The 20,160-nt window shown below is 63.8% G+C and overlaps 2 protein-coding genes across 7 annotated transcripts in view; one reads left to right on the top strand and one right to left on the bottom strand.

Annotated features, from left to right (window-relative positions):
- Positions 1 to 20,160, top strand: part of PPDPF (pancreatic progenitor cell differentiation and proliferation factor) — a 169,762-nt gene that overhangs the window by 39,659 nt on the left and 109,943 nt on the right. The window lies entirely within an intron of this gene.
- The window catches only part of KCNQ2 (potassium voltage-gated channel subfamily Q member 2), a 68,336-nt gene continuing 52,226 nt past the window's right edge, over positions 4,051 to 20,160 (bottom strand). Inside the window, exons 12-17 of one of the 6 annotated variants that reach the window (XM_050746458.1) lie at positions 19,668 to 19,721; positions 15,124 to 15,347; positions 14,341 to 14,446; positions 13,687 to 13,818; positions 8,702 to 8,825; positions 4,051 to 7,824 (exon numbers count right to left, since the gene is read on the bottom strand). In XM_050746458.1, coding sequence (XP_050602415.1) covers positions 7,093 to 7,824; positions 8,702 to 8,825; positions 13,687 to 13,818; positions 14,341 to 14,446; positions 15,124 to 15,347; positions 19,668 to 19,721 — 1,372 coding nt within the window. In that variant the 3' untranslated portion in view covers positions 4,051 to 7,092. Of the gene's footprint in view, positions 7,825 to 8,701; positions 8,826 to 11,999; positions 13,819 to 14,340; positions 14,447 to 15,123; positions 15,348 to 19,667; positions 19,722 to 20,160 lie in introns of those variants that run through there. The other 5 variants (XM_050746457.1, XM_050746460.1, XM_050746459.1 and 2 more) reach the window with 5 other exon arrangements.

Raw genomic sequence — 20,160 nt, 5'->3', positions numbered from 1 at the left:
TCACCAGCTGGAGGGGGCCGTGGGGTCCGTCCCTGGAGGGGGCCGTGGGGTCCGTCCCTGCAGGGGGCCGTGGGGTCCGTCCCTGCAGGGGGCCGTGGGGTCCGTCCCTGGAGGGGGCTGTGGGATCCGTCCCTGGAGGGGCCGTGAGGTCCATCCCTAGTGAGGCCCCTGCAGGCCCAGCTCATGGTGGGGCTCCGCACTCACTCTCTGGCTGGCCCTAGACAGGGGACTCCTGAGCTCCCCTGGAGACCCCTTGTTCAGGTGGTCCCCCCACCCTGTTTCCCATCACCATGTTGACCATGGCCCCCTCTAGCCCCTCCCACACCCTCACATGTGCCCCTGTCCCCGTGTCCTCTTCAGACTGGAGCACTCGGGGGCTCCTGCAAATGTGCCCCCTTTGTGAGAGAACCCGCAGGTGTGGAGAAGCACCCAGCAGCCCCCAAGGAACTCAGTGTCACAGCAGGAAGGCGGCAGCGTGGGCGGGTGGACACCTGCGCCCTGTGTGGGGGCATAAATCACCCTACAAGGCGCTCGTCACCAGGTGGGATGTCGGCCTCGCCACAGAGCTCCCCAGCTGAGGGCCTCAGCGAGCGTGGGGGGCAGAAGAGCTTGTCCAGAGGCCAGAGATGGGCAGAGGAAGATGTGGGCAGGGAGTGGGGGCAGGGAGACAGACAAGCAGACGGGGGGCCAGGCCAACAACAGGAGGTACCCAAGTGGACACGTGGTGGCCGGCGATCCTGCCCAGGCGAGCTGATGGACCGCAGGTGCTCCAGGAGCAGGCCCAGGCCCCAGCATCTGTCTGGGTGGCTGCAGGCCTCAGACGGGAGGGAGAGCTCGGCACCCCCAGAGAGAGCCCAGGGACCACAGTGGCCCCTCCTCTGGCCAGAGCCCTAGGACCCGGCTGCCCCTGCTCCTCACCCACTGTGACCCCCAGCCCCACTGTTCCACAACACCCCAGCTCTTTCGTGCCCTGAGGAGAGGGACCACCCGTCCGCACACCCGGTCCACGGCACCGCACCCGACCCAGCCCCAGCATCGGCCAGAAGTCCCCGGCCCTCAGACCGGCCACCCAGAGACAGTGGGAGTGAGGAGGCCACACACTGTCCAGGTTGAATCACTGCGTTTTACTGAGTGCACAGGTCCACCTGGCGTCCGAACTCGTCCCCGTGGCAGCAGGGATCCCCAGAACCTTCCACCGCCCTCCTGGCCGCAGGACCCCACACCCGACGTCCCCCACAAACCCGCACTGGCGCATTCTTGTGGCTCTGGCATCAACCTGTCCGTGTAAGTTAATATCTCGGCTAATCTGTTAGAAAACTAGAGTTCATTCCCTGGGCGTCTATCCCTAGAAAACGGACGGTGCACAAAGTTGAGATTGAAGTGTGCGGGGTAACACATCCACCAAAAAAAGGCCTGGTCACTATGGCACAAGGACACATACAAAATGGTCAGAAGTGTACGTCGGTACTGAAGGCATTATGAAATATTCTTTGGAGCATGAACAAAAGTGCAGACAGCCAGAGGCAACGGCGCAAATGGGGAAGCTGCAGCCACCGGCACGGCCAGAGGATGGCAGACTGCAATGGCGTGGGGCGCGGGCGTGGCGGGCGCGCGAGGGCTGAGTGGATCCCAGGCAGAGGGATGGCGTCCAGCGGGACCGCCTGCTCTGGGCGCCCCAGTGCGAGACTCCTCCGTGAGACCCCTCCTGCCCTGCACTTGTCTCTGGAGCCCACCCCTTGGGCCCCTCACCCACCCCACCTGGAGGCAGGGTCCAGGGCGTCCGTACCTGGCAGAGCCAGGGGGCACGGGGTGACCTCAGGGAGTTCCTGTCCACATGCATTAAGGCAACGACTTTGTAAAACCCAGGCAGAGTTGGTGTGTGGCGTATGGCGATGTGCATGCGCCTGCCTGGCAGCCCTGGGGACCGGCCCCTCCTTGCTGGTGCCTGGCCAAGAGTCAGATGCTGAGGACCTCTCAGGACGGGGCCACTGGCCAGAGCCAGTCTCCTCGGCCAGCCAGGGGCACCACAGCAAGTGTCCAAGCCCAGAGCACACTCAACCCCACCCCACAAATGCCTTTTAAAACTTTGAAGAGGCCCCTCCCTCCCAAGCGGCCCTTTCCCGTCTCCTCCACCGTTTCCCACAACCTCCTCAGTGACATCACCTCCTCCTGGATCTGCCATCAGCCCCCACCCTTACAAGACAGCAAAGTTCAGCAAACTGGGACCCCCATTCGCTCATGCTCCCGGGCTCACGGAAAGCTTCTGGGTGTGCAGCTTCTCCAGGTCTCCCGGAGGGACAGGAACCTGGGTATTCCCTCCACCCCGGAGTCCACCATCCCACATCCTTCAGGAAGCTGCCCTGGCTGTCTGTCCTGCTCCTTAGCGCTTTGCTGGGGCCGAGGTGGAGCCTGCCCCACTGGGTGGGAACACAGGACGGCTGGCCCAGCACAGCCACACAGGCTCCCCGGGTGGTCATTCCATCCTGCAGCCCCCAAAGGCCCTGACCAGGCCTCTCCACCCCACCCTCATGCCCTGAACATACATACATGTGGCCTGGGAGTTTTGCATGGGTGTGGGGGTTGGGGGAGGTACTGGACAGGGTCGGAGGATACTGGGGGCACCCGTGCACTGAGCGCCCACCCCTCAGAGCTCAGCCCCCTGCCGGGCACCCTCCACGGCAGGTCCAAGCCTGGTGAGCCATCCCTCTCACACCACGTTTGCTATAAGGGTTTGTGTCACTGGGGCTGTGCAGTGTCCACCTGTGATCTCGCCAGTGCCCCGGCCTCCGCTCGTACGGCACTCACAGCTCGGGGTGGTGGGGACAACAAGGGTGTTTCTGCGAAGCTCTCACGGCTCCTTCGGCTTCTAGGAAGCGACTAGAAATAGCTCAGGGCCCAGTTCTTTCTAGAAAGAAGGGGGTGTCCTTTACGGGGGTCCCTGACTGTGGGGGACCGAGCCCAGCTGGGGTCTTCCTCCCCTTCTCTCTAGCAGCAGGTCTCTCCGGCAGCAGGGTCTGGAATCTAGAAAAACAGACCTCCAGCCCTGAAGGGGGTAAATGTTAAAACGCACGCCCCGGCTGTGCCTCTCCTCCGGGCGGGACTTGGGGTGATCAGACCCACAGCTCAGAAGGTGCCCCTGGAGAAGCCCTCACAGTGCCTGGGGCGATTCCAGCCTCCAAGTGGGGGCTTGAGACAAGGTTCCCCAAAAGTTAGGGGCATCGCTGAGGGGCAGTGTGTCCTCCAGTGGGGGATGTCGGGCACCTGCCCTGCTCAGACATCTGTGTGTGGGAGGCGTGGGAGGCGCAGGAGGCGTAGGAGGCGCGGGAGGCGTGGGAGACGTGGGAGGCGTGGGAGACGTGGGAGGCGTGGGAGGCGCGGGAGGCGTGGGAGACGTGGGAGGCGTGGGAGGGGCCCTCCCCCAGCGTGTCCCAGCCGCGGTCACAGATGGAAGATTCACGGACTGCAATTTTACGCAGAGGAATAAGGAGAAGCTGGGCCAGGAAACCACAATGGGCAGCAGCGCCTGCCTGGGCCAGGGCCTGGGATTCGAGGCTGGGCCACCCATCCCAGGAGGGCCCAGCACCTCTAGGGCAGACCAAACACAGGACCCAGATGAACACACATACAGACGCTGGGACACCTTGGCATCTGACAGAGCCCCTCCTCTGGATGGCTGCCAGGCTGTGGGCGGGGGCAGCACAAGACCCTGACTGGGCTCTGCCTAGCACTCTGCCACTGTGGACCAGGAACCCAGACAGTCGGATACCCCACCACAGGGCTTGACATTCCGGCATCACCACGACCCCTAAAGCCACAATTACTCCCTGTAACCCCTCCCTAGGCAGCTTAAACCCAGCAGGGTCAAAGAGAAAGACCAGAGACAGAAGGGCTCCAATGCTGGAGGTGGGAGGAGTGTGCACGCATGCGTGTGTGTGTGTGCATGTGTGCCATGTGGTCTGTGCACTTGTGTGTGCACGTGGTCTGTATGTGTGTGCTGTGTGGTCTGTGCACTTGTGTGTGCATGTGTCAGTGCTGTGTGTGGTCTGTGTACTTGTGCATATGTGTGTACTGTGTGTGACCTATACATGTGTGTGCATGTAAGAGTGCATGTGTATACCTGTATGCAGGAATGTGTGTGCACATATGTGTACAGTACATGGTCTATACACGTGTGGTCTGTGCACATGTGTGCACATGTGTGTGCATGTGTGCAAGCATGCACGTATGCCTGTATGCGGGCGTGTGTGAGCACGTGTGTGTGCCAGTGGGCATGTAGGGATATGCGCTCTAACAAACATCGTGGGAGCTCTTTGCCATGAGGCGGCACCAGTCCTTGGCCACGCTCATTCACGCAGACACCCGAGGCGGCGCCGCACCACCTCCAGCCTCCTTCCCGCTGCACTTCTCTGAGGTGAGGTCCCGGGGCAGGGGGTGGCTGCACTGCTTAGGCTGGAGTCTGGGGGGGCCCAAGAGAGACCCTCTACCCCCTTGTCTCCCAAAACAGGGCCCCCCAACCATCCCAGGACGTGTACCTTCCCTCTTCCCAGGGACCAGAGACTTCCCAGGTTACACACCACAGGCTCCTTGCTGGACATGAGTCTGGCCTCAGTCCCTCCTGCTGGGCGGCCAGCTTCTGGTAGGGAAGGGATTGGCCTGTCTTCCCCATCCTGCAGAACCCCAACCTGTGCCCAGGTGCTCATGCCTCAGAGGCCCTGGGGGGAGGAAAGAGCAGGCGGGGCCACACCTGGCAGGGGACACACAGCACAGCCTCCCTCCACTGCCAGGTCTCTCTTCTCCGGGATCTGGAGTCCGGGTGGCTGAGCCGGAACTGGGGACGTGGGGAGCGGTGGCTGGGGCTGGTGCTGCGCTGGGCGGGATGCACTCACACCCCTGCCTGTGGGCCCCGCTAGGGATTCCCTGTCCCATGATGGGAAGGCGAAGGGATGTGGTCCCCGGGCTCGAGCCAGCCCAAGGGAGACAGCAAGGGCACCGCCCGTGAGACGCTGCCCAGGAAACACACCAGAAGGGATGCTTCTTGCCACCGCAGGGCCCGAGGCCACACACACGCTGCCTTTGGGAACAAAGCAGACAGGCAGTGGGAGCCTGGACAGTGGCTTCTGAGGCCTCCCAATGGGCACCTTTTTGGGACAGGCTCCGGCACAGGGAGGGGTAAGGAGACGGCCCAGCGGAGGCACCCCAATGACGATGTGGCCTGGGAGTGCCCTGGCTGGGCTGGGGGTAGGCACAGAGGCCAGGGTAGCAGCTCCCCACAACGGACGCCAGACATGGCTCCCCAAACACCCTGAGCGCCAGGACCCCCACCAGCCAGGGGCGTACGACCCTCACATGCTGCTTTCAAAGTCCTCTCCCTCAGGACGTGTTCCCCTGCTGACCTCAGGGCCTCAGGACCTCCCAGCCAAGCCAAGTGAACTTAAAACCAAGGTGGACGAGAAACGGGCCCAGGGCTCCCGAAGGTGAAGGAGAAACGGGCCCAGGGCTCCCCGAAGGTGAAGGAGAAACGGGTCCAGGGCTCCCGAAGGTGGAGGAGAAGCAGGCCCAGGGCTCCCCGAAGGTGAAGGAGAAACGGGTCCAGGGCTCCCGAAGGTGGAGGAGAAGCAGGCCCAGGGCTCCCCGAAGGTGAAGGAGAAACGGGCCCAGGGCTCCCCTGCCCTTGCTCTCTGGGAGTATTTGTGCCCATGACCCCAGCCCTGCTCCTTCCCAGGGAGGCCACTCTCCAGGAGCCCAGGCCCGCCTTCGATGCCATCACCCCAATGCCAGATGCTCCCAGGCTCTGGTGCTTAAGTCTGGAGCTAGGGACTCGCTCCCCCATCACAACCGCCCGCCCCAAGGGCCACGGTGCCCGCAACAGGACAGGTGTGGGATGGTGCATCCCTGAGGCCTGAGACTCCAAGAGGCCCAGTTAAGGAATCGGTCAGTGGAGAAGGGGCCGTCAGCTCCAGGGGCGCAGGAGAGCAGGGAGGGCGCTCAGCTGGGCTGAGGTGGGGGCGGCTTCTTCCGGAAAGGCGGGGAGGGTGGCCCTGTGCTGGCGTGAAGGCTTTCCTGGCCCACCGCATCACGGCCCAGCCCTGCCCCAAGTCTGTCAGGGCATTGGTGGACAAAGGTGAGGCGGATCCCTGGCTAAGAACTGTGAGGCCTGCTCACCAGGCAGGTGTCCCAGTGCCAGCACCCAACCAGGGCAGTCAGGAGAGAGGGGAAGACTTGGGGTCCTGCCCCCTAGGTCTCCGAGGCTGGGGTGCTGCTGGCTCTCACGCACCCACGGAAAGGCCAGGGCGAGGCAGCTGGAGCCCCCAAGGACCCCCTTTCTGAAGACGCTTCAGAGCTGGATCCCTGGTCCCACCGTGAGCCAGGCCTTCCCCCCCAGAGGCCAAGACCAGAGGGTTGGACGTCCACTCTGGGCTCCAATTTGGTTCCAGGCCCCACCTGCTCCTCAGCTGCCAGTGAGGGTCTCCACCTCAGGGCTGGTTCCCACCAAAAGATCCCTCAGATCCCAGGAGGTACGGGAGAAGATGCCAATCAATAGCTCTGTAATTGGGCACCCCTGAGGTGGGGCACGGGAAAGTCCGCCGGGCAGGCCAGGTGTGAGGGCAGAGGCCACACGCAGTGGCCGGCCACACCCACCCGCAGCTGCCCAGAAATCCCACCAGGCCCCAAGGCCCACAGGTCCTCATGGAACAGGCCTGCCCCTTGTGCCTCCCCTGGGCTTGGCTCCCTGAGACCATCCCCCGCCCGTCGCCATGCCAGCCACACCCCGTCATCACTCCCGCCCCTCCTCACACCAGGCCGATGTCTGCCACAGCCCTGAGCAGAGTGGACAGGGCGGCCTTACTGCTGCACGCTGCTCCTGGAGCCACAGGGCCCTGCCCGGCCCTCCAGCCCCTGTCGGAAAATAACTTCTGTAAAAGGTCACTGCCAGGAGCCCCGTCCTTCAGCCCACATGGGCCCCTCCAGGGCCCACCCTTCCCGCCACACTCAGTTACTGTAACAAAAGGGCCCCAGAGGGTTCCTGCCTCAAAACCTCGGAGGCACTGTGCTGAGGAGGGCCGCGGACGGGTCCACTGGCCCAGCGCTGCCTCACTTCCTGGGCCCGGCCCAGCCCACGTCACCAAAGGGGCCCTCGCCGGTGGCCGAGCGTGGCGGTGGCCCGCAGGGGGTACAGAGGTCGGAGTCGGTGTCTGACTCTCCCTCCGCGATGTAGGGCCTGACTTTGGCACAAGGCGCCACGGCCGCGTAGCAGCTGTTGAGAGCATCCAGGTTCTCCTTGGACTGGGAGATGCTGAAGCCGCTGAAGGAACGCTCCAGCTCCTCGTGGTCCACGGACGGGATGGAGATGGACGTGTCGCTGTCCCGCAGAGTCCCCTCGGGGGGCCTGCAGCCCGGGGCGTCTTCCTGCCTCAGGAACTCTGTGCTGGCGCGGTTGCCCCCGCCGTAGGCGGACAGTGACCGCTCGTGGGCAGGTGGCGGCGGGATGCGCACCAGGGAGCCAGGGTCCCCCACGGGGGAGGTGCCGTGGCCCTGGCGCGGGTGGCTCTGTGGCTGCCAGGAGGTGGAGGGCGGACACTGGACAGGGGGCGCAGCCGGGGGCGCCGAGAAGTTCTTCTGGCCCGTGGAGCTGCTGGAGCGCACAATCTTGACGATGCAGCCGTGCCTGTCGACGTGCTCCCGGCTGTCTTCCGGGCTATGGTACGGAGGTGCCGGCTCTGGCTCTTTGGCCCCAAAGTAGGCCTCAGTCTCTGTCGGGGGGATGCCCATCCGCTGCATGTAGATGTTCACCAGGAAGTCCAGCTTCTTCTCCATGGACAAGACCTGCAAAAGGGGCTGCTGGGCTGGGCTGCGAGGGCCCGTGCCAGGAGACGGGGGGACCTGGGCTGCTTCCAGGAAACGGGGGGACCCAGGCTGGTCCCAGGAAACAGGAGGGACCCAGGCTAGTCCCAGGAAGTGGGGAGGACCCAGGCTGGTCCTAGGAGATGGGGGGACCTGGGCCACTCCCAGAAAGTCAGTCGACTTGGGCTGGTCCCAGGAGGTGGGGGGACCCGGGCTGCTCGCTGGAGAGGTGCAGGGAGGGGGGACCCCTGCTCCCTGGAAGCTGGAGGAGCAGGAAGAGGAGGCCCCCGAGCAGCTCCTCCTCCTTCCCAGACCCCTGGGGGCTCAGCCTCCAGCTCCACGGTTGGGGCATGTGTTCAGAGCCAGGCCCTCCTGCTGCCCACTGTGGAACCCCCTTCAGGGAAAGCCCCACAGGGCAGGACCTGGCAGTTCCTCCCTTACTGCTCAGGCCCAGTTCTCAGACGCAGACCCCAAAACAGGGGTCCTCTGCGGTGGTTTCTGAGAATGCACCCCCAGAAGACAGTGGCTGGGGTGTCGGGCAAGGAGGACAGAGAGGAGGAAGGCCAGGCAGGTACAACTTCTGGCACATTCTACAGGGGACGTGGAAGCAGCAGACTCTTGGGGACTGTCAGGAGGGAAGGCACCCCAGGCCAGGGGCGGGGGGCTCATGGTGGGGTGTGAGGGGTCTGCACAGAGCAGCTGTCAGTGGTGACAGGGGCATGTGCCCCCTAGACTTGAGGAGCCTTCTGTGGCACCCAGCCCTTGAAGCCCACACTGCCACAGGCTGACAGTAAGGGCCCCAGGACAGCAGGCACCACAGCCCTCCAGACCCGCACCCCTCCTGCCCAGCCTCTCGCACCTGCTTCTCCACCTTCCCAAGCCGTCCCATCATGCTGGGGTCCTCAGGCAGCTCCGCCTCGGCCGGGCCCTTGGTGCGGTCCTTGTCCGTGATCGCTGGGCCCCGCCCCACAATCTGGTCCACTCTACCAGGAACAGAGACCGCAAAGCATGAGTTCGGGTGGGTGCAGCAGGGCCCCTGCCCTCTCCTCCTGGGCCAGGCTGCAGGCCCAGCCCAGAGCCGACCAGGGGGCAGCGGGTGCCAGGACAGATGGACGGGGTGCACCCCGTTCTCAGCCCGTCTTCTGGCACTGCGAGGTTCTGCTCCTGCCCGCTCTGTCCCCGAGGGGCCTGGCACATTAGCGAGGAGTAAAGGAAGCTCCCACCAGGACCAAGTCGCCTGGCTCCTCTCCGTGGGCTCCCGGCTCCCTCCAGCCAGCCCCACCTGCTCACCCTCTTCCCTGCTCAAGGCCTATTGACCCCACAGCCCACGGAGGGTCTCCCACTGCAGGGCCTGGAGCCCACTCCGGAGGATGCCCCTCCCCCTACCCATGCCCACCCTGGAGCTTTACTCCTACGTAATGTGCCACTGAGGCCGTCGGCCCCACCAGGTCTGATGGGGACAGAGTTAAATGTCTGCGGCGGGGATAACAGAAGCAGAAAAGGCGTGAGAGCTGCAGCTCCATGCACCAGGACAAGGAGGGAGGGCACAGAGCAGCACAGGAACCAACGCACAAACCAGAGGAGGGGAGACAAAGCTGCGAGGGTGTGTGCACGTGTGTGTGCACGTGTGTACCCAGGCATGTGCATACTGCATGTGTGTGTGCACGTGTGTACCCAGGTGTGTGCATACTGCACGTGTGTACCCAGGCGTGTGCATACTGCACGTGTGTGCACGTGTGTACCCAGGCGTGTGCATACTGCACGTGCGTGTGCACGTGTGTACCTGGGCATGTGCATACTGCACGTGTGTGTGCACAGCCAGGCGTGTGCATACTGCACGTGTGTGTCCTCAGTTGTGTGTGCCCTCTTGCATTGCACAAGTTTGTGTGTGCACACGTATGCATGTGTTCATCTGTGCAAGACTGTGCACATTTGCGTGTGTGCCTATGTGTCTGCAGGATGCAGAATTCAGCTGAGCTGATCTCCAATGAGGCCATAGGTCACTCATGACAATAAAAAGGGAGGGAGGCTCCTTTGCCCTCAGGGACAGGGGCTTCTGACCAGTCTGGTAGCCACAGAGCCATGGCCGCTGCTGGGCTGGTGGGGGCCACCACGGTGGGTGTGCGCTGAGGCCTGCAGCTACATGGGAACTCACTTGGAAACGAAGGCCCTGCGGTAAGTCTATAAAAGTCCAGCTGGACAAGGGCAGCTCGAGACAGGGTGTGGCTGAGCAGGACCCACCCAGGCGAGGGCACGAGCTCCCGAGTCTCCTCTGGACTGGGGCCTGGTACATGAAGAGCGCCCCACACCAGCCCGACGGGGCCGAGTCCTCACTTCCTGCCACTGGGCTGCCCTACCTGCCTCTGATGGGGGGGGGTGGGCCGGGGGGGGTTTTCTTCTTTCTGTTGCAAGAAACAGACGGGGTTTCAGGCTCGCGTCGGCCACAGTGCAGCTCCTCATGCTCTGCGGGGCTTCATGCTGGACTCATGCAATAGGGCCAGGAGGGCGGGAGGGGACGGGGGAGGGGCAGCGGGAGGGGACCCTCTGGCTCCGAGCAGACGCCAGTGGCGATGGAGGAGATGGGGGTCCCTGGTGTTCGGGGCGTCCACACAGTCCAGGCAGATGCTCAGCACCTTCGCCCCTGCCACATGACGGGCCGCCCGCCTGCTCAGTCCCAATAGGAGCCCTGGCCACGGGCTCGGCCTGGAGCTGCTGCTGGGGGCTCCTCTGAGGACCCTGTGCCCCTCCTGCCCTGGACCCCAGACTGGGGGAGACTTGATCCTTGAGTGCTCAGTGCCCCGTGAGGTGGGGCAAGTGCTCCAACTGTCCCCCGGCCCCCTCTCTGTGTGAACCTACGTCTCCTGAGGACAGAGGACCTTCCGAGTTCACAGCTATGGACGCCCAACTGCTGTCCCCTGTGGCAACGCACAGGAGGACGGAGGACCAGCCCCAGGGCACAGCACCCTTGGGCCTGGGGGGCACCGCAGAGCAGGGAACCCTGCAAACACTGTCTGGGGCTGCCTTGGGTTGGGCAGTAACAGACGACGCCCTGCCTGCTCCCAGAAACTCCGTTCTCATGCGAGGAGCACGGGGTTTACGTGTCCAGTGCACAGAACCTCAGCCTCACGGGCAGAAACCCCACCACAGACGGAGGGGGCGTCAGATTCGCCCCGGACGCTGCCCCCAACAGCCTAGGCCTGGGCTTCATTTGCCCAGACACTGGCATCGGCTGTGCCCAGAAACCCTCTGCCCTGAGCTGTCAGGAGGGCCAGGGGTCTATGCTCAGCCTCCAGGCCTCTGCCCGGGGGGCTCTGCCCTCCCTCAGCCTATCAGACTTGCCAGAAGACGGGGAACCACCATCATCTGAATGGTCCCTGGGAGGCAGGAAGGCCTTGGAAAGTCTGAATTAATCACTACAGAATCGGCTTCTGCCAGCTTACGTGGGCCGCGCCTCTTCTGCCCATCGGCTGGGGCTCTCGCCAGCTCCTTTATCAAAAACACTAATTAGGATGCTGGCGGCTTGAAAGCCAGCACCGGAGCTGCTCAGCACACGTCTGTGCCGGGCACCTGGCAGGCCTTTGCTCACATTTCTTCCCAGTGGCTTAAGGGGTAGATGCTGTGACCATCTGTATCTTCCACGAGAGGGAAGAGCCACAGACACGCAGCTCCACCTGCTCAGAGCCACACGGGGCCGTGCACACGGCCAAGCCCACCCCCGCCGTGGGCAGGTGCTGAGGGGCAGGTCAGTGCCTGGGGAGGCTGGAGGGCCCTCTGCCAGGAGGGGCCTGTCCAGGGGGCGGGAGCAGGGCAAGGGGGACATCCCTGAAGGTCTGATGGCATCTGATCCTGGAGGTGCTGCCCGGGGGCCCCCCAACTCCAGAGGGAAGTCTCACAGGGCGTCCAGAGCCCCCGGCTTCCCCAGGGCACTTGTCGAGAGGAGCAGTGGGGCCCCTGGCAGTCCTGACATGGGCACAGCCTGCCTGGGGCCCTGGAGGAGGAAGGGCCTTCTCCCTCATGTGGCCTTTTCAGGCACAGAGAAAACCCGAGCATCCCCTCTGGCCCGGGGAAAGGGTGGTACAAGGTGCTGCCGTCATGTGGCCTGGAGCGAAGGGGCCGGCCATTCCACAGACACGTCGGAGAGGTGCTGGCATCCTAACCTAGGTGAGTACTGGGGTGACTCTCTCGGAGGGGCCGTGGGTCCTTTGGTGGGGTACTTCTTGTGCCGGGGAGTTGAAGGGGGTGGGGGGCCCACAATCATATCTATCCTGGCAGAGTAAACAAGAAAAGAGACACCAGCAAAATGCATCGTAAAGCCACATGAAAGAAGGAGCTGGCCAGGAACTGGCGGAAACGGAAGGAACACCCAACAGAAGCAACAGTGAGGCTTCATCAAAACAGGTGCTCTCCCACAGAGGGTGCGGATGCCACCTCGCTGGACCTTGGATTTGCCAAGTCCTTCCCGTGTTTCAAGCAAAGTGTTTGACTCGGGAGCAGTGGCGGGAGGCCCCACTGCGGAGACCCGGGTGCTGCGCCCCGGAGCGTGCAGTGCAGGGGAGGTGCCTGCAGCGGGAGCCGGTACCAGACAGGCCGCTGCGGGGCAACGTGAAACGCATTGTCAGGAGCCGGCCGAGGACTCCTGGGGTCCTTGGGCTGTTTGGTTTGGTTTGTTTGTTTTTCCAGAGAGAAAGGGAAGGGAAGGAAAGGGAAAATTTAGGACGAGATCCTGGTGAACAAAAACAGCTGAAGTGAGAGAGATGTGGAGACAAAGCACAAAAGTCGACAGGAGGGCGTTCCGCACGCGCACGCACACGCACACGAGGCCAGCGCTGGCCGCTGCTCCAGAGACGACGCTGGAAAAGAGGCCTCGCGGCTGGAGCCCAGCGAAGCGCAGGGGATGGCTCGGCAGCCCCTGCACAGCAGCAGTGGGCTAAGGCCTGGAGGCGCCCCTTCCCTGGCCCCCTGAAACAGGACTGGGCAGGAGCCCCAGGCTGGGGTTCTTGACTGCCTCAGAGGAGAGCTTCACTCCGCTGGAAGGCCCGGAGTTGGGCTGTGACCCCGGGCTGTCCCTGACCATCCCAGCCTCCTCCCCGTAACAGGGGCCCAGCCTCGCTTCCAGGGCTGGGAAACTGCTACAGCCTTGGTTGGGGGGCCTGGGAGAGGGAGGGGACCCTGATAGGCAGGAGCATGTCCCCTACTGCAGGAGAGACTCCCAACAGCCGTGTGTCCCCCTTACAGGCAACATAAACACCCACTCGTGTGTATATGCCTGTTTGTATGTGCCTGAGGCTGCATACGTGTGGACTTAGGGGACACCTACACCAAGAAGGGCAGGTAGAAGAAGAAAAGGTGCCAAATAGCATAACTGCTGCCTGGCGGGGCCCACGGGAACCCTGCAGCTTCATGTCTCAACAGAATTACTCCATCCCCAACACACATGCACACACATGCGCACATGTGTACACACATGTATGCACTCCCCACACACGTGCATACATGGCAGAGCAGAGCCACATGTGCACACCACACACATACACCTGTGCGGAAGCACACGTGTGCATGCGTGACTTATACACACACACATGCACACGCACGTTTTCAGGGACCCACACACGCAGGTGCACACACTTTTCCACCGCAGTGTGGATGGGGGAAGACGGGGGAAACAACAGAAATATTAAAACCGACTTTGTGAAGACACAACAGAAGCTGACAGAGGCCGACATGGGTGGGGGGGAGGCCTCCCCCGCACACCCCCCTGCACTCCCACCGTGGGCCACAGTGGGCTTTGTCCCAGAAGCCCACCCCGCTCTCGTCCCCTGCTGGACAGGCAGGCGAGGCTCTTGCCTGGACTGCAGGCTCTTAATTCGGGACAGCATGTCCAGGTGGCCGGCTGAGTACTGCTCAATGACGTCCATCACGTCGTAGGGCCGCAGGCTCTCCTTGAACTTCCGCTTGGACACCAGGAACCGCATGACACTGCAGGGGGTGGGTGGGGTCGTGAGCCCTGGGCCAGAGACCCCAGCCACATGCACCAGGCTGGCCTGCGTCTGCCTGCCTGTCGCCCTCCCAGCACCTCTGAGACCACGGCCCCTGAAGATGGCTGGACTTGCCCGTCTTGTCTGCCTCCCACCAGCTCTACACACAGAAGGGCCTGTTCGTGGCCCTGCTATGCCCGTGACAGGTGGGGCTTGCAGGCCTGGCCATGCCCCCCGGACTCCGTGCCACAGCAGGCACAAAGTGGCTGAGCTGCTTCCTAAGCCAGGTGGCACCAGGCCTCAGGCCTCTTGCTGAACCAGCGTCCCACCCGAAGCCCACCCGAGTCCCAGAGTGGACTCCAGGACATTCAGCCAGGTTGCCGTGTCTTGGCCCTTTCTTTTCCTGGTAGACCCTGTCTCTGGGTGGCTCTGTCCAGCCCCATGAGCACCTGCAGGAGGCAGGACCACCGAGCGGGAGGCCTCTCCTCACTCCCCCAGGCTCCCGGCTGGGCAGGGGCCTCACCACACGGCTCTGATGCTGACTTTGAGGCCCGGGGTCAGGTCCTCAGTCACAAACTCGCAGGGGCAGCTCTTGTCATCCACAATGTCCTCTCCAGGGAGGCTTGCTTCTGGGGGGAAGGAGACAGGCCGTGAGGGGTCGAGGGGGCCGGAAGACCCATTCCCGGGGTCCTGCAGGGCACACCAGCTGGACAGAGCGCCAGGGAGCCCTTTGAGGCTCCCTGGGGTGCCCCATGGGTGCACCTGCTTTTCTGGAAACCCTCCCCTCTGCATCCGGCTGACCTTCCCCGGCAGCCTGTGGCCACAGGGAGTGGTCGACGTGGGGCATCAAAGGACACCCCAGCCAACGGATGAACAGAACATGGTGCATCCACACACACATGTTAACAGTGGAAGGTGCGGGCCTGACACCTGAGGCTCAGTGAAGGAAGCCAGACCCGACGGCCGCGTGCAGGAGCCGCGGACACACACGGCCCGAGAGCAGTGGGTGCTGGGGCTGAGGCGGGGAATGGGGTGACCACTGATGGGGCCGCAGTTTCCTTCCTGATGAGAATGTTCTGGAACTAGGCTGAGGTGGTGGCAACCATGCCACCATGAGTGTGCCAAATGCCACTGAATTCCTACACTTTTAAATCGTTAATTTTAGGTTGCATGAGTGTAACTCAATTTTAGAAAGGATGGGGGTTCCCACTCCAAGAGCAAGCACAAGAGGCTGTGATGCCACCGGGTGTCCCAGTGGCTCGGGCACCACCTCCATCCCCGGAGAGGGCGGCGCGGCCAGACCCACCTTCGGAGTTCTGCCGTGACGCGGCGCCCTTGATGCGGAAAGCCTGGCGCGCCCGGCTGCGGTCCCCGAAGCTCCAGCTCTTGGGCACCTTGCTGGGGCTGTCCTCGAGGCTCTGGTCGGCACTGGGCGACCGCCGCACAGTCTGGGCCTGCGGGGACCCCTTCCCCTTGGCAGCTACGCCTCGGGGGCTGGAGAAGACACGATCTTTCAAACTGACCTTCTGGCTGCTCCCATGGGAACCGACAGACAGACAGACAGACAGACAGAAAAACAGCGAGAGAAGTCACTCTGGAATGTCTGCTCACGGCCAACGCCACCCACGCGCTGCAGGGAGACACAGGTCTGAAGAACAGCCAGCCACACAGGTGGCTCAGAGCAGATGCCACGGGGACTGAGCACCGGGCGGGAGGAGGGAGGGAGGGGAGGCCACGGGGACCCAGCACCGGGCGGGAGGAGGGAGGGAGGGGAGGCTGGGTGGGCGGCAAGCTCCCCCGGCTGGCCCAGGCGTGGCCAGAGCTCGGCCGTGTCGGGGGAGTTGATGTCTGTGGACTCTTAAATCACTTTCCGCTACCACCGTGAGGTGCCAGTGCCTTCTTCACGCTGTCCCGCCAGCCCCTCACCCAGTGACACGCAGGGCAATGGGCGTCCCAAACACCAGGGCTGCGGCTCTCCTTCGGGCACCTCTGTCTGCCCTGGCCCCACCCGTGGTTTCCCCTGTGGCCTTTTCACACCCGTAACTGCTCCCAGGAAGCAGCCTCCCTCCTGCCCGCCCACCGCCTGTCCCTCTCCTTCTGCCCCAGAGTCAAGGGGCCGGGGGACAAAAGGACGTTGGGGGCCGAGTCTGCGGCGGACTCTTCCGCCACACTCCAGCCTTTCCACCCAACCCGGGGGACTGCCTGGTGGGACGGGCTTCGGGAGGGCTCAGGCCTCCCCTGTCGGGCTTCCCTCCCACCAGGTGCGTCGTCAGAGAACTGCTCCTTCAGGCTTCTGGAAGGAAGGAATGGATAACGGGGCTCCTCCGCCAGCCGGGCCTCAAGCAACAAGCCTCACTGTCCAAGTCCTGCCCCAGGGCAGGGGGAGGCAGCCTCGGAAGCTGCAGTGCTGTGGCCCACCCCCTCGGCCTGCGAGGCGTGAAGCAGGATTTGCAGCTGTGTCTGGCTGGATCTCCAGCTCCATATTCTCGGGGGTCCTTGGGCCTGCCTTGCTCCTGAGTTTTTTGGTGACCGTGGCGACAGGTTTGCACCCAAGTTCTTCAGCTCCAGCGTCCTCCGGGCGACAGTGAGGGGAGGGGAGGGGTCACTGTGGTTGGGATGCACCCGGCAGATGCGGCCTCCTGAGGTCTGGAAAGCATCAGAGTCCTCTGGCTCCCTTGAGGACAGTGGGGCTCTCGTGAACTGGGGACCCGCTCGTGCCCAGCCATGCTTAGCAGCCACGGAACTTCTCAGGGCGGCTCTGGGCAGGGCCCAGAGTACCGTTCCGGGGGCCTGAGACCAGCCCTCGGGTGGGGAGGCCCAGCAGATCCCTGACACACTTCAGAGAGGAAGCCCAGTGCCTCAAGGGCTCACTGATCCCACGGCAGCTCCACAGCCAACAGCGAGGGACTGAGGTCCCGGTCAGCAGCCACCATCAGCCCCAACCCCGGACCCACAGCCAGAAAGACACGCCACCAGACGGCACAGAGATAACCAGCCACAGACACGAGACCCACCGCGCCCATCTGCCCGGCCTGGACACGCGGGTGGCTTGGCTGCTCCTCCCCACCCCATCCCCCGGGCAGCAGGTGACCGCCCAGACCATCTGTGCCCACTCGGGTCTCTGAGAGAAAGAAAGAAGCCCCCGGTGTGGTGCCCGCTTGGAGAAGCAGAGACGGAAGCCCCCGGGTGTGGTGCCCGCTCAGGGAAGCAGAGACGGAGTGGCTGAGACCCCCCGAGGTGGCGCGTGCTTGGGGGCATCAGGAGCCGATGGTACAGGCTCGCTCAGGACCCCAGCCCTGAGTCCACAGCCCTGCACTGCCTGAGGCCAACACGCTGTGCCCGTAGGGGCCAGGGGTGCTCAGAGTCCTGGTGCCATGGGGGCCTCTGTCCCGACAGCCTCTGGTCCCTGTCCCAACAACAAAAGCACAGGTGGCCGGGGAGCACCGGACCAGGGCCGGGGAGCACCTGGGTTCCGTGGGACTCTGGTCTGGAATGTTTTCTCTTCCTCCACTGCATGAGCCATTCCAGAGGTAGGAACAGGCCCTCCTGGCCCCGCTCAGGCCTTAGGACAAGTGGGAGTCACTGGAAGACTCAATTCCTCTCTCCACCTCTCCACCCCAGGCAGGTCCAGTCGCCAGAGAGAGAGAGAAGCAGCCACCTCCTTTCTCATGGCAGCTGGCAAAGCACCGGGTGGAGGGCAGAGCCGGTCGGCCCAACGGCAGCTTCGGGGCTGCCCCTGGCTGGTCTCTGGGCAGAGCCCAGTGCTGAGGGCTTGCAGTGGGAAAGGCACAGCTTGAGGAATTGGCATCAGATTCCTTCCTGCGGCTTCGGAGACAAACGGGTCAAACACCCAGGCCGCCACACAGACGTGCCGGCCAGGAAGGGTCAGGCCCCGTAGTCCGCAGGGAGTTGCAGGAAAGGAGTGGTGTGGATTCCGCAGGCCCCAGGAGAGAAGACCCGGCCCCAGTGACGTCTGCTTCCCATTTTCCAGTGGGGAACTCCCCCTCCCCGACACCACGAGGAGCCGCAGTCCCACAAGCGGCAGGCATGCCCTGCTGGACCCGATGCCAGCACAGTCCCAAGGGCCACCGGGACGCAGCCCACGTGCACTGCCCCAAGACGGAGCCGGCGGGAAGGAGCCTGCCCTGGCCTCCGCACGGCCCTGCCGTCCCGGGTCTCGGGCTCCGCTCCCACCTCAGATCTGTGAGGGAGGCTCTGCCAGGGAGAGGAGGCTGGTGGGGCCTGGACGTGTCTTTCCCTCCCCTGGACCTCCACCATGACCCAAACTCTGCACCCTCCAAGCACAGCCGGTGAGGCTCCATGCTGCAGCCACCCGACCCCGCCAGCCTGAGCTGCCAGGAGCGCACATGGCCTCACGGGAGCCTCCCTCGGCGCACAAGCCAGGAACAAGCACACGCAAAAAGCTGCCGACGCCCGCGTGGGAGGAGCCCTCGGCCAGAGCTGCCCTCTGCGTGCGAGGGGCGTCCGTGGCACCTACGCTTGGCGCTTACGGGGCTGGGGCAGGCTCAAGAAGCACCTAGGAGTGCCACCCCCACCCTGCCTGCCACCCTCCCTCCCCGTGGGGAAATTCAGATGTGCGGTGCCTGCAGGAAACAGGAGGCTGAGGAGCATCCAGAGCCCCGCCCAGCTGGTGTCTGGACCAATGATGCCCAGGGAGTGTGAGGATGAAGGGGCTTCCTGTGGGGGCTGCTTGCAGCAGGACAGGACCTGCCACGGGTCGTCTCTGGCCTGGGCTCCCACCCCCACTTCCAAACCCTCTGGTCCCCAAGCAGCCTGACCTCAGCCCCTGCCCTGAGGGACCAGCATGCGGCCAGAAGCACCCTGGACGGAAGCTCTGGACAGAAGCTCTGGACAGGCAGAACATCCTGCTAGAACCCCAGCAGGCCGTGCCCCGGGCAGCCCACATGCCCGTCTCCCTCTCTGAGGCTGCCAACAGTCTGCCCGCAAGCACCGACTCCAAAGCACACAAGCAGCAGAGCAAAGTCGCAGGGAGAGGGTGGCCGGGGGAGGTGGGGGCTGCGGGTCCCCCGTGGAGCAGGGTCTGGAGCATGCGCGGATACAGGTAGGCAGCATGCAGCCCCACCAACCCTCCGAGGCCAGCACCACGGGCGGCATGCACGCGCCAAGGAGGCCCCACGTGAGCACGACACAGCCGCCTCCACCTTGCTGGGCTGTGCTGGCCAGGAGGGAGGGGCCCCCAGTGCAGGCCTGCACACACCCCACAGCAGACAGGGGACGCAGGGACAGGGGAGGTGCGGGTCACAGTGCAGGCCAGGAGCCCACGGTGCAAAGGGGGCGGCTCCTCCCCCGTCCTGTTTCCACCTGCCCTAAACCAGGCCTGTTGTTGGGAGAGGGAGCCGCGGGCCTCTGGCTTTCTGGGGCTTCTGATGCATCAGGACCCTGAGGAGCCCGGCACACGCAGACGGAGCTGCCTCCCGCGGGCGAGGCAGCCAGGAAGGCTCAGTCGTCCTCAGGTGTGCAGCAGAGGTGCTAGAGTGACAGCCCCAGGGGAACGCTCCCTGAAGAGCAGTCGGGGACCCCAGGAGGCACGGACGCCTTGCTGGGTTCAGAGCCCCTGGCTGGCCCCTCCAGCTGCGTGCAGGACATCGCCAGGCGTGGGGAGCAAGAAGAACCACCTTCGCCCAGCTCCGCCCTGCAGGCAGCTGTCGGCTGGAATAGAAGGAGCTGAGCCCGCACCGCGAGGGCGGTGGGTCAGAATTGGGGTTGGGGCGCCAGCCTCCCCCTGGCTCCTCCAGAACCTCTAGTAAGCAGGGAGGGGCAGAGGAGCCGTGCAGCAGCGGTCAGTCCGTGCGGCGCGTTCCGCGGTACCTAGAGCGTCCGGGGCAGCATCCACACAGGGGCCCTCTGCACGGGCTGCCTTTACTGGAAATGAGGAGAGCACAGTTAGTCCTGGGCGCCGGCAACAGCACACGGCCGGGAGCAGGGAAACTGAGGCACCGCCACCACCCAGGGTGTTGTGTGCAGTCCCCAGCAGCAGAGCTTGCGCCCAAGCAAGGTCAGCGAGGAAGGTGCACCATCGTCTCCACCGTCTGGAGAAGAAAACACTTCCCTACTTCTGAAGGAAAAAAAAATCCCTGGTTTTTGTGGATTTTTTTTCCTCCAAAAATACCTTTTCCTTCCAAAGCCACAGTTTGGGTTCATGTCTTAAAAGATGTATTATTTTTTGCAGTGTTCATGCCACAAAACAATAATACACGTGGCCTCAGACGCTGCAGAAGCCCCGCTCGGGATGGACGTGATCCCAGGAAAGGGTGTGGGTGGGAAGCACATTTTTTTTTTTTTTTTTTTTTTGAGACGGAGT

Source organism: Macaca thibetana, chromosome 10 (genome assembly GCF_024542745.1).
Source record: "Macaca thibetana thibetana isolate TM-01 chromosome 10, ASM2454274v1, whole genome shotgun sequence".
Taxonomy (NCBI): domain Eukaryota; kingdom Metazoa; phylum Chordata; class Mammalia; order Primates; family Cercopithecidae; genus Macaca; species Macaca thibetana.
This window is presented reverse-complemented; position numbering and strand designations above follow the sequence as displayed.